Genomic DNA, 15,048 nt, shown 5'->3' with positions numbered 1-15,048 from the left:
TCCCAAAGTATAAGTAATCATTATTTTGTTTATTTTAGATGAAGTGTAGATGTTCCAGAAAATTTCTTTTTAGTTTAATTCTGGTTATGTATTTGAATGTATATATATATGTATATGGCTTTTTGAGAATGACTAAAACTAATGTCCATATTTTTCTTTAAAAAATCTTTTTTCCAGCAATATTCACAACCTCAGCAGGCCTTGTATAGTGTGCAACAACAGGTTAGTTTATATTTTCCATGTTAAAAACTGATTTTTAAAAAGTCATTTGTTCCAACTGAATTTTTGTAGATTTTATTTCCCATCAGTAACCTTAATGTGTGATTTGAATTCTTTTGGGGTGGAGGAAATGTGGTAGGTAAAACGGAATGTCTCCAAGGGAGAGGAGGACAGGAGAGAGGTCCTGAAGACTCAAATCCTCATCTAGTAGCCAGTCCTTGTCACATGTTTCTAAGAAAGCATGCAGAAGAATCTGGAAGGAATCACTCTATTAATGAGTCTTTGGCCTAGTACTCTTATTTGAAACCTCTAGCCCTACTGTGCTGTACTGGACCACATGTGAAAATGAAAAGCTCCTTTTTCCCATTTGAAGCTAAACCGTAGACAGACCTTTGGCTTTCAGCCTGTATTTATTTAAAACAATGGAACCCTGCCTTTTTTTCCCCTAATGAAATTGTGTATTGAAACCTAATATATAAAATATAAAAATAGTGTTGAAAATGGGAGGAAGCCTCCCCTTGTAGTTCTCACCCCTATTCCCAAGGCACATTTGAACAATTTGAAAACTCCTTACTTAGAGTAAAAGTTTCTTTGGCTCCTTTTCCCTAAGCTTATACTCTAATCATATTCTTCAAGGGTTATTATATCTGGGATGGTAGAAAGAGGTAACAAAGTGAACCCAAGGAGAAGCATATCAAGCAAAGAAGAGTTTGACTTGCTCAAATCTAGATGGGTTCCAGTCTAAGCACCCATTCTAGGTTTTCCAGGGTTAAGAGGTAGTCTTTGTCCCTTCTCAGTGCCATTAAGGAAGCTTCAGGAAAGTATAGCAGTCAGGAGAGGAAAAGGGGATACAAGAGACAAGGACCAAAAACTTGGATCCAGAGACACTGTGGAGAAACAAGAGGCTTCTCAATCCATTAACACTTGTCCCTAGATCCATGCCCCAATTTCATCCTTGCCTGTTAGGTTTCAGAAGCATTTCATTTGCCCTGAAGATTATAGTATCCCACTAATAATTGCTTTAAACTTCTAAAAAATTGATAAGAGATTGGGGTCCAAGTTGGCTATCTTGTTTTCAGATACCCTTAGACTTATTTTAGTACTGTTAGGAAATACATTATTAAAGCCTGTGTTTTATTTTGAACCACATGAAAATGGCAATACTCAAATGTTCTTGCCCTAAAAAAATGCCATTATTCATCCATTCTTAACTTACAGAAAAATGGAAATTTGATAGATTTAACCTTTAATACATGTCGACCTAGGTAAACAGTGTTTTGAATTAGAATGTCATATAGATTGTTTTCTCCTAGCTTATTTTTAAGTCTGACAAAGATTTATTGGGAAGCTTATTAGTCATAGTAAATAAGAAGTCATGAACAGAAGAACTGTGATCTTCAGATTCTGCCATTGGGCTTAAAACACTAGTTAGAAGCTAATAAGCATTAAGGATGTCTCAAGGGAAATCTTACCTAAGTCCAAATCTTACCCTGACCAGGATATCCACAAACACAGAAATGACGCCCATGTTCTCCTCAGACTGCTTACCTGGGCAGTAGGAAAAAAGACCTTGTCCTCAAGCTATTAAGCATCATCAGGAGATTCCTGCTCTTCTAGCTGTAACCATGGGACACTAGTGCATGATAGACAACTCCAAGCTGGGCAGCTTGAAAAGAATGCTGAAGGATGACAGGGAGCAAGCAGGGATAAGTATTTCTTTGGAGACCCTCCTGATGGTTAATACAGACACAGTCCTGAGGCTTCAGAAAGTTTACTTCTGTTCCAGAGTTTTAAAATTTCCCCCTTCCCACCAATTCCTTTTGCTTTCTGGTAATGTTATACTTTGCTATTGCCAGAGAAACTATGTCAGGGTGTATGGTCCTTTATGGTCCCCATACCTTTGGCAAGTCTGACTGTAAGGACTGCTTCTCATATTAGAGGGATATATATGAATTGGACAGTGAGTAATATTTTTGATACAGGTAGCTTACGGATGATATTGAATCATTTCTGTAGCATGGTAATTAATATGGGGCAGAAGTAGAAATTTACCCCTCTAGGGACTTGTGGGGTTTTTTGGTGGGTGTTATTCCTCTGAAATAACAAAAAAAAAAATTCTTTATCATTATTGAATGAGTTAGTTATATTTAAAGTCTGCAGTTGTTAAAAATAGTTATAGGAAACCTTATACCTAATGACCTCTGTTACTTTTCACATATTTCTTAATTAGAAATAAAGTACTTATTTAATAGGAATTTTTCCTTTTGTAAAACATCTGTGAAACAGCAGTTCTGATTGATTCTTTTATCTTTACTGCTTTTGTTTGTTTTTCCTGTTTTTAGTTGCAGCAACCTCAGCAGACCCTGTTAACACAGGTTAGTTTGGCATTACTTTATTTCTTATGAATATCTGAATGAAAAGTAGACCAAAGTTTTATTCCTGTTCTAGGTTTTCTTTCAGGGTTTTTTTTTTTTTTTTTTTAAATATATTTATTTATTTATTTATCTGGCTGTGCCGGGTCTTAGTTGCGGCATGCCGCGTGCGGAATCTTCGTTGTGACATGAGGGATCTTTACTTGCAGCATGTGGTCTCTTAGTTGTGGCATATGGGATCTAGTTTCCTAACCAGAGATCGAACCCTGGGCCCCCTTCATTGGGAGCGCAGAGTCTTAACCACTGGACCACCAGGGAACTCCCTCTTTCAAGGTTTAAAGATGAATATTTGTTGGATTCATGTAATAGTTTTAGCAATATAATGTTAAATAAAGATGGAAAACATGTTTTTGTTTTTTCTTTTATGCTGTTTGATTGCTGTTCCTGCTGTGATCTAGTTTGAATAAGTATGAGGTCTTATTTTAAATTTAATACTGATTTTGGCTTTTACATTTTCTTTGTAGCTAGTATTTTTAAGAATGTTTTTGTACATGTTATATCTTTTTCACTTTGACCTTAGGAGGTGAGTTATTGTGTTGCATTATCAGCTTGATTTTTCAGCAACATTAAAAAGTTTGTCAACTTTCGATATGTAATGCTACTTTAGGCTTTGTGGACCACTTACAGTCTATGTTGCATTTTTTTTTTTCTTTTTAAACAATTCTTTAAAAGTGTAAAAACTGGGAATTCCCTGGTACTCCAGTGGTTAGGACTCTGTGCTTTCACTGCCAAGGGCCTGGGTTCGATCCCTGGTCGGAGGACTAAGATCCCGCAAGCCACACGCCGCAACCTAAAAAGAAAAAAAAAAAGTGTAAAAACGACCCTTGGCTTGTAAGTTTGTGTAAAGATGATAAACTGTGGGCTGGATTTGGCCCGTGGGTTGTGGTTCACTGACCCCTGGTGTATGCAACTGTTAAAAAGAAAGCAGAACTTCTAATAGTAACTGGAGACAGTGATTGCCCCATGGATAGGGAACTAGGTAGCTAAGGAACAGGAATAGGTGAAAAGCTTTTTACTGTATAACCTTTTGTACCTGTATAGTCTTGAACCTGTTAGTTACTTTAAAAAAATAAAGTATACTTCAGTTGAGAAATAAACCTCACTTTGTATTTATTAAAGAACTAAAATTGGGACTTCACTGGTGGTCCAGTGGTTAAGACTCTGTGCTTCCACTGCAAGGGGTGTGAGTTTGATCCCTGGTCAGGGAGCTAAGATCCCACATGCTGCACAACCAAAAAAAAAAAAAAGAACTAAAATTGATGAACACCTACGTCCTATTTTCAATCTCCAATAGTAGGATTTTCAGACTGAATAGAAAAGCTGTAAAAGTTAGTCTTTGCTTAGAATAACACTTCCCAAAGTGTGCCCATAAAGCATTAGTGTCTTATCTTATTATGTTAAAGAAACTTTGTGAGAAAATTTTGTGGCTACACTTTAAGAAATGCTGAGTTCCTTTAATATATATATAGGCCTTAACTTTTTTTTTTAATTGTAGAACTTGGAGACTTGCTTTATTGGGCAGGTGTAAAACGAATTATGGAATTCATTTGAGTTGAAGAATCAGATGATCCTTTCTTTTTAATGGTTTTATTTCTGTTTACATACAGAAGTTTTAATCAGTAATATGTTGTTATTCATGTTTGATTATGTCAGAAGAGACCAATGAAAGTGTTACCTTTCCTCCCAGTTTGAGATATAATTGACATATAACATTGTATTAGTATAAGGTGTACAGCATGATTTAATAATACATATATATTGTGAGATGATTTCCACAGTCAGTTTAGTTAACGTGCATCACCTCTTGTAAGTGAATTTCTTTTTACTTCTGATGAGAACTTTCAAGATCTACTCTCAGCAAGTTTCAAATGTAGGATACAGTATTGTTAACCGTAATCACCATCCTATACGTTACATCCCCACTGGAAGTTTGTACTTTTCAACCACCTTCACCCATTTCCCCCACCACACCCCCTCCTCTGGCAGCCACCAATCTGTTTTCTGTTTTTATGAATTCTTTGTTTTTTTTAGGATCCACATATAAGTGAGATCATATATATATTTGTCTTTCTCTGACTTATTTCAATTATCTAGGGCTTTCCTGAGTCTTTGTTATGTCATTATGGATTTTGAATTTCTAAGAGAGGGCTAGAGTATGCGGTGTTTTTTTAACTCATTGCACTGTGGTGACTTTTTCCTGAAACGTCCTGTGGAAACTTTCATCTGAGGGAACTTAATCATGAAATCGATCAAAAATAACGTAATTTTTCAGACTTGATTTTCATCTTCAAGGTGTACGTATGTGTTTTCTAACTTCAAATTGTTTTTAGCATTTTGAGCTATTTTTAACTAGTTTTAAGTTCTAGACTGCTTCATATCATTACCTTAATTTGGTGTTGATTTTGTTTTATAGCCGGCTGTCGGACTGCCTACAAGCCTTAGCTTGTCAACTCCTCAACCAGCAGCTCAGATAACTGTATCATATCCAACACCAAGGTCCAGTCAGCAACAGACACAACCTCAGAAACAGCGTGTTTTTACAGGGGTGGTTACAAAACTACACGATACATTTGGATTTGTGGATGAAGATGTATTCTTTCAGCTTAGGTAAACTTCATTAGGTGTTGACAAATGCCTTCTTGTATTTAGCATTAAGTATATTGATAAGACACCTACTTAACTGTGGCATGGAATTATGGTTTAGCTCTGATTTTCTGCTTTAATCATTCAACCTGTACCTGTGACTTTTTTTTAAATTAATTAATTAATTTAGGCTGCATTGGGTCTTCGTTGCTGCACATGGGCTTTCTCTAGTTGTGGCGAGCAGGGGGCTACTCTTCGTTGTGGTGCGTGGGCTTCTCATTGCGGTGGCTTCTCTTGGTGTGGAGCACAGGCTCTAGGCACACGGGCTCAGTAGTTGTGGCTCGCGGGCTCTAGAGCGCAGGCTCAGTAGCTGTGGCGCACGGGCTTAGTTGCTCTGTGGCATGTGGTTTCTTCCCAGACCAGGGCTCAAACCCATGTCCCCTGCACTGGCAGGCAGATTCTTAACCACTGTGCGAGCAGGGAAAGTCCCCTGTGACATTTTTTGATGGAGAATGTGACTGAAGATATCTTTTTATCATTGACAAAGTAGTCATCATGAATTCTTTATAAATGTTTTGTAGGAGTGAGTTTACATTTCTAGCTATTCATGAGCAGACTTACAGTGAGATTAAAAATTGAAGGGGTTGGGCTTCCCTGGTGGCGCAGTGGTTGGGGGTCCGCCTGCCGGTTGAGGGGACGCAGGTTTGTGCCCCGGTCCGGGAGGATCTCGCATGCCGCAGAGCGGCTGGGCCCGTGGGCCGTGGCTGCTGGGCCTGCGCGTCCTGAGCCTGTGCTCCGCAGCGGGAGAGGCCACGGCGGTGAGAGGCCCGCGTACCGCAAAAAAAAAAAAAAAAAAAAAAAAAATGAAGGGGCTTCCCTGGTGACGCAGAGGTTGAGAGTCCGCCTGCCAATGCAGGGGACACAGGTTCGTGCCCCGGTCCGGGAAGATCCCACATGCCGCAGAGCGGCTGGGCCCGTGAGCCATGGCCGCTGAGCCTGCACGTCCGGAGCCTGTGCTCCGCAGCGGGAGAGGCCACAACAGTGAGAGGCCCGCGTACCGCAAAAAAAAAAAAAAAAAAAAAAAAATTGAAATAGTCATGTGCCTTTTAAAATTTAATCTTTTGTTTGACATATCTAATGACATGTATGTAAAATATTTTAGTTGAAAAAATGATAGGATTAAATGACTTGGGCTTCCCTGGTGGCACAACGGTTAAGAATCCACCTGCCAATGCAGGGGACACGGGTTCGAGCCCTGGTCCGGGAAGATCCCACGTGCCGTGGAGCAACTAAGTCCATGTACCACAACTACTGAGCCTGTGCTCTACAGCCCACAATCCACAACTACTGAGCCCATGTGCCACAGCTACTGAAGCCTGCGCACCTAGAGCCTGTGCTCTGCAATAAGAGAAGCCACGACAATGAGAAGCCCGCACACCGCAACTAGAGAAAGCCCACGCCCAGCAACGAAAACCCAACGCAGCCAAAAATAAAATTAATTAATTAATTAAATAAATTTATTTTAAAAAACAGAATAAATGACTAATCAATGGATTTGAAATAGTATTTTGTTAGTGTTGTGGTGGTTGCAGGAAATATATATTTCCTTAGTTATTTCAAATGTATTTCTAATTAGCTTCCTTAGAAATACTTTGGGAAATTAAGTTTAATTACTATATAAGCTTTTTCTGTACAAGTGGGTCTCCTGTTTTCCATCTTTTCTGCATTTCTCTCTTTACAAAGCCCAAGGCAAATCTTACTCTTGGGTTATAAAAGAAAGTGCTTTAGAGGGAGGGACACACTATTAGGAGGATACAGGGTAGAAAATTATCTCTTACACTTGAAACAGTTTATAAAGCAAGGTTGAAACACGATCAGTTCTAAAAATAAGTCTAGGAGGTATGTCTATTTTTTAAAAGAGCTTTTTAGGCTTGCATTTCTGGTATAGTTTACTTTAAAATGCTAAATATATAAATCTTTTTTGGAGGAATCTCTTCTAATTGTGTTTGTATTTACCTTAATTTTTTTTTAGCGCTGTCAAAGGGAAAACCCCCCAAGCGGGTGACAGAGTATTGGTTGAAGCTACGTATAATCCCAATATGCCTTTTAAATGGAATGCACAAAGAATTCAAACACTACCAAATCAGGTATATAAAATAGGTATTATGAAAACTTGGTGGTTGGGTCTTCCAATTTACAAAGATTTTTCTTTTTAAAAATTTTTTTTCTTTATTTTTGTTAAGAATCAGTCGCAAACCCAACCTTTACTGAAGACTCCTCCTGCCGTACTTCAGCCAATTGCACCACAGACGACATTTGGTGTTCAGGCTCAGCCCCAGCCCCAGTCACTGCTGCAGGCACAGATTTCAGCAGCCTCTATTACGCCACTATTGCAGACACAGCCCCAGCCTTTATTACAGCAGCCACAGCAGAAAGGTATTACATGCAATGTATCTTTTCCTTTTAGGGTTCAGACTAACACACAAATGTTCGGTTATTGAAATAATGAGAGTATGGTATTAATTACAAAAAAGGCAGGAACTTCCAGAATACTTGAAAGGAAACTTAAATATCTTGTGTTAAGCACTTCTACTTGTATAGCGATTTGGAAGTGTTTTATTTTATTTCTCTTATTCAAAGACGTACTCTTTGTGAACTTAAATATCAAAACTCATAATCCCCTGTCCCCCTATTGGCATCTTATCATTTACGGAAGAACATGTTTTGAGCCTTATTTTCTTAATGAACATAACATTTTATATACATGTAGAATCTGGTGGCAGCACTTTACTCATTGAACCATAGTGCATCAAATAAATGAGCTGTGTTTTATTTTTTTCTTTTTTTTTTTTAAATAAATTTATTTATGGCTGCGTTGGGTCTTCGTTGCTGCCCACAGGATTTCTCTAGTTGCAGAGAGTGGGGGCTACTCTTCCTTGTGGTGCGCGAGCTTCTCATCGTGGTGACTTCTCTTTGTTGCGGAGCACGGGCTCTAGGCACATGGGCTTCAGCAGTTTGGGCTTGCGGGCTCTAGAGTGCAGACTCAGTAGTTGTGGCGCATGGGCTTAGTTGCTCCGCGGCATGTGGGATCTTCCCAGATCAGGGCTTGAACCCGTGTCCCCTGCATTGGCAGGCGGATTCTTAACCACTGCGCCACCAGGGAAGTCCCTGAGCTGTGTGCGGGTTTTTTTGTTGTTGTTGTTGTTGTTTTTAATTTATTTATTTTTGGCTGCATTGGGTCTTTGTTGCTGCACGCGGGTTTCTCCCTAGCTGTGGCGAGTAGGGGCTGCTCTTCATTGCGGTGCACGGGCTTCTCATTGCATTGGCTGCTCTTGTTGCGGAGCACGGGCTCTAGGCATGCAGGCTTCAGTAGTTGTGGCACGCGGGCTCTAGAGCGCATGCCCAGTAGTTGTGGCGCGTGAGCTTAACTGCTGCGTGGCATGTGGATCTTCCCGGACCAGGGCTCAAACCCGTTTCCCCTGCGTTGGCAGATTGATTCTTAACCACTGCACCACCAGGGAAGCCCTGAGCTGTGTTTTAAATTTTCTTTTGCAAATTGATAATTTGAAACTCTGTACGTTTTCTTAACAAAATAATATTAAAAATGATAGCCTTGACTTTAGCAGAAGTCTGCTTAATTGGTATTTTTTTAAAATGTAATTGTGGCATTTTCTCTTATCATAAATTGACACAAATATAGCAAAGTTATAAAACAGATTTCAGTGTAATGAGCTATTAAAATGAGCACCCGTGTAATCACTACTTGTTAACTATTTTTCTTTTTTAATAGTTTTACTCTAAGTATGCATGCTCATAAATATACTTCAGCTTTGTTTGTTTTTGAATTTTACATAATGTGTGATTCCACCTATAGAATCTTTTCTGTAAGACTTTTGTTCAACATTATGTTTTAAAGTTTTTCATATTTATTCCATGTGGCTCTAGTTTGTTTTCATTATTGCACAATATTCCATTGTATGACTATTGTACAATATTCCGTTGTATGAATATTGTACAATATTCCATTTTATGAATATTGTACAGTTTATATGTTTTTCTTTGCTAAACGTTTGGATTGTTTCTAGTTTTTGTTTTCTGAAAACACTTCTGTGAGTGGTCATAATGCAAGCATTATGACATTTCACCCCTGTTTATATTAAGCATGCCTTTCCTAAAAGAGAATCCTTTCCTATATTACCAGAATCTACTGTCACTTCTAAGAAGAAGCATTTAGATACCCTGTTTATATTCAGACCTCCCCAGTTGTCTCCGAAATGTCTTTTAAAAAGGTTGTTTTTTGTTTCCTAAACGAAAAGGTAGTCAAGTTTCGTGTGTTGTATCTGGTTATGTTTCTTTAGTCTTTTTTATTCCAAAATGGTTTTCCACTTTTTGTTTCTTCGTTTATAACATTGACTTTTTAAGAAATTGGTCTAGTTGACTTGTAGATTCTTTCGGAATGTTGTGTTCTGGATTTGTCTTGATTCCTTGTGATGTTTTCACCTTGTTTCTCATTCTGCCATATAAACTATAAACTAGAAGTTAAGTCTAAAGGCTTTTGGCAAGACTACATTATAGGTGATGTTTTCTAATTCATACTGCATCATACTAGAAGGCACGTGTAGTTAGATTCTTCTACTGTTATTGATGTTAAATTTGATTACTTGGTCAAGTGGTGGCCGTAGATCTCTCCATTATAGAGGTTCTTTTTCTTTGTGTGGATAATGTCTGGATGATACTTTGGTGCTCTGCGAATGTCTTGTTGTATAGCGGTCTTTGGTTTAATATCTGTAGGTCAGAGATTGGCAAACTACACCTCTTGGATTTGGTCTGTGGCCTGGTTTTCTATGGTCCCTGAGCTAAAAATGGTTTTTACATTTTTAAACAATTATTTTAAAATATACAAATATGCAGATGGTCTCTACCATTTACCATTTATGGGTCACAAAACCTAAAATATTAGCCAAATTTTTCTGTATAAAATTTGACCAAGTAATGCTTTTGAGCTTCATTTAAATAAATTAAAACATCTTTTTCTGTGTCTTTTAAAGCTGGTTTATTGCAACCTCCTGTCCGTATAGTTTCACAGCCACAACCAGCACGAAGGTTAGATCCACCATCCAGATTTTCAGGAAGAAATGACAGAGGGGATCAAGTGCCCAACAGAAAAGATGACCGAAGGTATGTTTTTAAAAGTATACTTTTGATGGTGGTGATGCTTGCACAGTGTGAATGCACTTAATGCCACTGAACTGTATACTTCAAAATGGTTAAAATGGTAAGTTTATTATATTATTTATATTTTACCACAATTTTCAAAAAGTTATTAAAAATGTATACTGTGGATTTTTGCTTATATTACCTGTGACATTTATTTCACTAAAGAACTCTTCAGTAATGCCAGAAATAATAGTAATTTTAGAAAAATTTGCTTTAAGTCGTGAAAGGGAGAGAGAAAGACGTAGATCCAGAGAAAGATCTCCTCAGAGAAAACGTTCCCGGGAGAGATCTCCTCGAAGAGAGAGAGAACGGTCACCTCGGAGAGTTCGACGTGTTGTTCCACGTTACACAGTTCAGTTTTCAAAGTTTTCTTTAGATTGGTAAGTTCTTTTTTTCCCCATTGTTTTCTTAAATTACTAATTTCATAATTTTGTGTAATTTGGAGGAATGTGATACATTGAGAGATATTTTTCTTACAACTTTCATTTCCTGACATTTGGTGCTCTTAGTTATATAAGGGCAGAAATGCAGTTGAAGTAGCATTTTAGTTCTTTGCAAGAGTGCATTATTTTCATACACTCATTAAAGATACCAGCCACTGAAAAAGGCAGCCCCTCTGTAATGGAGTAGTTCCTTAAAGGTAAAATTATTTAAGATTCAGATTTATTGATAACTTTACTAAGGGCATACATAGTTCATTGTGTATGATGAAGTAATGATACAGTAGTAACCAATTATTTTAAGTTAGCTGTGGCCATGTAGTATAATAGAAACACAGGTCTACATATATACTCACAAGACACGTAACATATACACATATGTGTGTATACATCAATACATTTTTTAGCCTTTGAAATCAGAGGTAAGTAGAAAGTTACCAAGAATTTCTGAGCTTCACTTGTGAAATGGAACTTATATCAACTAGCAGAATTATTGTGAGGTTGAGTTGATTTCATGTATCTAAAGCACTTATAACCCAGTGTATGGCAGTTGTAGATACTCAGTGGTGGTTGGGATGTGGTGACCAACTAGGTAATAGCTGGAAAATCCTAATTCATGTAGAGGCAAATTGGTAAATGACTAATTTGCTCTAATGGAAAGGAAGAATCATCTAAAGGTCTTGGGGCTGGCAATTGTTTGTAAGATAAATTAATAGATGGAAAAAACAAATTTACAGTAAAATAAGAAAAATGAATCATTAATAGTGTTTAAAGCTGTTCGGCATAGGAACAAATAACTGTGCGCAGTGTCTTGAGAGGGTATTGCTGCATTTCAACAAAGTATAATAATTAATATTCATAATACTGGCCTACAAAGGTTAAAATTTCTATTTATTCAGTTCTAGATTGAGTAAATCAGTGTAGTATTTAAGCTACTCAGTGCCCAAAAAAATCTTGCTTGATGACTTTGCTTAATTGTTAATGTAGTAGATGTTCATTTACTCTTGCATGTGGTCAAATCATCAACTATTCTTAATTTTTACTAGTTTTCTTGTTATCCCTGTTTACTTGTATACTTAAAAAATATCTTGTCTGCATATTTCAGAGAAATTCATTGGAAACAAAACCACTTCTCCAGCCCCAGAAATATTAACTAGAGCAGCTCTGCTTTTAAACTCATCTGTTCCCAGTCTAGAATGCTATTCTGGGAGGAGCTGATACTTAGGATATAAATTGAGGAGCTGTCTTTCTCCTTCCAAGTTAAATCTTCACAGTTTCACTTCATTACTTTTTTGCTGTACGCGGGCCTCTCACTGTTGTGGCCTCTCCCGTCGCAGAGCACAGGCTCCGGACACGCAGTCTCAGTGGCCATGGCTCACAGGCCCAGCCGCTCCGCGGCATGTGGGATCTTCCCAGACCGGGGCACGAACCCGTGTCCCCTGCATCGGCAAGTGGACTCCCAACCACTGTGCCACTAGGGAAGCCCCATTCTATATTTCTTATTTTTAGGTTTCACATAAAAAGACATCCCTGTAGATACATTAGTTCATATTACGTACTCTTGCCTTTAGTTGTCATTTGAAAGGACGGTGTAGTTATCTTTTCATCTTACAGACTGTTGGTGTTTTCCACTCTTCATTATGCTTTTAACAGAAATCTCTTGGCCTATTAACCAGATTGATTTACTTTTGAGTTTCTCTCCTTTAAAAGCTCTGTTTCTTAGGAAAAAGTAAATCGTCCTTTAAAAAAAAAATTCATTATGCCAGATTTAAAAGGCAAGAAACTTATCCTCTCTTTACATAGTAAATAATCAGGTATGGATCTTAATCATTAGATAGAGAGGTATGGAGATGTGGATAATCCAAAAAACGTTTGGATTTTGTTTTCATGTAGACTTTTATATTTAATTTTAAATTAACTATGCCTGATCTGGGATCTTACTGTAGAATAAAGGTTGTATTTTTTCCGACACTGTATAAACCTGATTGAGGAGCACTCATACTAATTGGTACCACTCTTATTCCTTTTTTATGTCCATTTTATATGAATCATAATTTTCTCAAAAATGCAGCTTCAACTGAGGCAGAATTGCTTTTGTTCAGATCTTTTCTGGAGCTTGAAGTTATTTCAAAGGGTCTTGTCTAAATGAATTTTAAGCTACACACAAAAAATGAAATAACGGTAACACGTAGATACTAGTTATTTATTCAAAGCTGTAAGTAAACATATTTGAAAATGACATTTTCATGTACTTCTATGTAAATCTATAGCTCATTCATTAACAGTGACTGTTCATTTTCAGCTGGCTGTTAACTGTATCAGATTATATATTTAGCTTTAGAATTGAATGAATCTTTGCATAGTATTTGGTGTTAAGGCTCTTTATTCACTCCTTATGTCTGTTTTTCAGTCCTAGTTGTGACATGATGGAACTAAGGCGCCGTTATCAGAATTTATATATACCTAGTGACTTTTTTGATGCTCAGTTTACATGGGTGGATGCTTTCCCTTTGTCAAGACCATTTCAGCTGGGAAATTACTGCAATTTTTATGTAATGCACAGAGAAGTAGAGTCCTTAGAGAAAAATATGGCCATTCTTGATCCACCAGATGCTGATCACTTATACAGTGCAAAGGTTTGTATTCTGTGATACACAGCTAAAATTTCTGAGTAGTTATTCATATTAAGAATGTATGTGGAATTAATCTTCAGAAAGTGGTTATTACATTTAAGATCTGAATGCCTGTGTTTTCTTCTTGTCTCCCAGATTCTGTTTTGGTTATTTAAGTAATTTAACCTCTTTTTGCCTTTACTCTTGAGCTGTAAAAATATTGTTATTGCTTTAACATTTTGAACCTTATAAAAATGTGAAGATGAAGTTCATTTTATTGAGCTTTTTGGAATGTTCTATGACTTCTGGTAGCCCCAGATAAAAATGTAATGTTGGGTGAATGCACTATATGTGAGTCTTCAGGGTAACATTCAGTACATTGTTTATGGTCAGTAGTTTTCTGCTATTCGAAAAACATTGATCAAAAAGCATTCCTTGAAAAGTTAAAACTATGTAATTATAAGGTATCTAATACCATTTCTGCTATAGTGTTTTACTTTCCATTTTTATAAAAAACTTCAGATATCTATTATGTAAGGATAATTAGTAGTGCTTCTCATTTTTTTACATTACTTTAGACTTTTGACAGGATTGAATTATTTGACTATAATAGGTAATGCTGATGGCTAGCCCTAGTATGGAAGATTTGTATCATAAGTCATGTGCTCTTGCTGAAGACCCACAAGAACTTCGGGATGGATTTCAACATCCTGCTAGACTTGTTAAGGTAAAGTGAAACATTTATTTTAACTTTAGGTGTATATTTGCTTTGCTTAGTTCTAACTGTGTATATATAGAATTTAAAAATACTACCATTTAAATTTTGTTGATTTGTTTTATATCTAATTTTAATATAGTTATGGCACTCAATGATGTAGATGTTTTTCTCATTGCAGATTAACGGCTATATCTTATTTGTATGTCACTAGTTCAACTGTCGTTTTGATGTTTTATATTTGAAGCATAGTAAAATCTTAGTGATAATGGGTTTAGTGTATCAGGATGCTCTTAAACTTTGAATTATAGCTTGTTTCTTTAAAAGAACTTTTTATCTGAGGAAATATTTTAGAAGGATGAGTTATGATGTATAAATCCTATTCCATTGCTGAAATGCAGTGTGGAACACGATGAACTGAACTCTTCCTTGACTGACAGATACCCGAGGTAGTAAAAATGATATTAGAAAGGTTTGTTCCTTTACTTTTCCAGTATTTCATTTGTAATTTGACAAGTTGCATAATATATGTAAATGATTCTTTGTTTTAAATTAGTTTTTAGTGGGCATGAAAGGCAAGGATGAAGCCATGGCCATTGGAGGCCACTGGTCTCCTTCGTTGGATGGACCAGACCCAGAAAAAGACCCCTCTGTGTTGATTAAGACTGCTATTCGTTGTTGTAAGGCTCTGACAGGCATTGATCTAAGTGTATGCACACAATGGTAAGTACCAATTCATTTCTTGATTAGAAATGTTTTTCTAATAGTTATATAGATGTTCTTGTCTATCAGCCTTCTCCCCCACCCCTTATTTTAGCAATCTTGATCAT

The 15,048-nt window shown here is 37.0% G+C and overlaps 1 protein-coding gene and 1 non-coding gene across 7 annotated transcripts in view; both read left to right on the top strand.

The window, feature by feature from the left end:
* Positions 1-15,048, top strand: part of CCAR1 (cell division cycle and apoptosis regulator 1) — a 53,738-nt gene that overhangs the window by 12,910 nt on the left and 25,780 nt on the right. For all 6 annotated transcript variants that reach the window (XM_060286212.2, XM_060286215.2, XM_060286214.2 and 3 more), the window contains 10 exons: positions 178-222; positions 2,562-2,594; positions 5,065-5,258; positions 7,267-7,381; positions 7,478-7,670; positions 10,283-10,412; positions 10,670-10,831; positions 13,302-13,527; positions 14,117-14,230; positions 14,775-14,941. In XM_060286212.2, the coding sequence (XP_060142195.1) occupies positions 178-222; positions 2,562-2,594; positions 5,065-5,258; positions 7,267-7,381; positions 7,478-7,670; positions 10,283-10,412; positions 10,670-10,831; positions 13,302-13,527; positions 14,117-14,230; positions 14,775-14,941 (1,379 nt within the window). The remainder of the gene's footprint in view (positions 1-177; positions 223-2,561; positions 2,595-5,064; positions 5,259-7,266; positions 7,382-7,477; positions 7,671-10,282; positions 10,413-10,669; positions 10,832-13,301; positions 13,528-14,116; positions 14,231-14,774; positions 14,942-15,048) is intronic.
* LOC115856500 (small nucleolar RNA SNORD98) lies at positions 14,579-14,643 on the top strand. The gene has a single exon (XR_004040872.1). It is a non-coding gene; the product is annotated as a small nucleolar RNA SNORD98 (small nucleolar RNA).

This window comes from Globicephala melas, chromosome 16 (genome assembly GCF_963455315.2).
Source record: "Globicephala melas chromosome 16, mGloMel1.2, whole genome shotgun sequence".
In the NCBI taxonomy this organism is placed as follows: Eukaryota; Metazoa; Chordata; class Mammalia; order Artiodactyla; family Delphinidae; genus Globicephala; species Globicephala melas.
The sequence above is the reverse complement of the archived record's forward strand: the minus strand, read 5'-3'. Positions and strand labels throughout refer to the sequence as shown.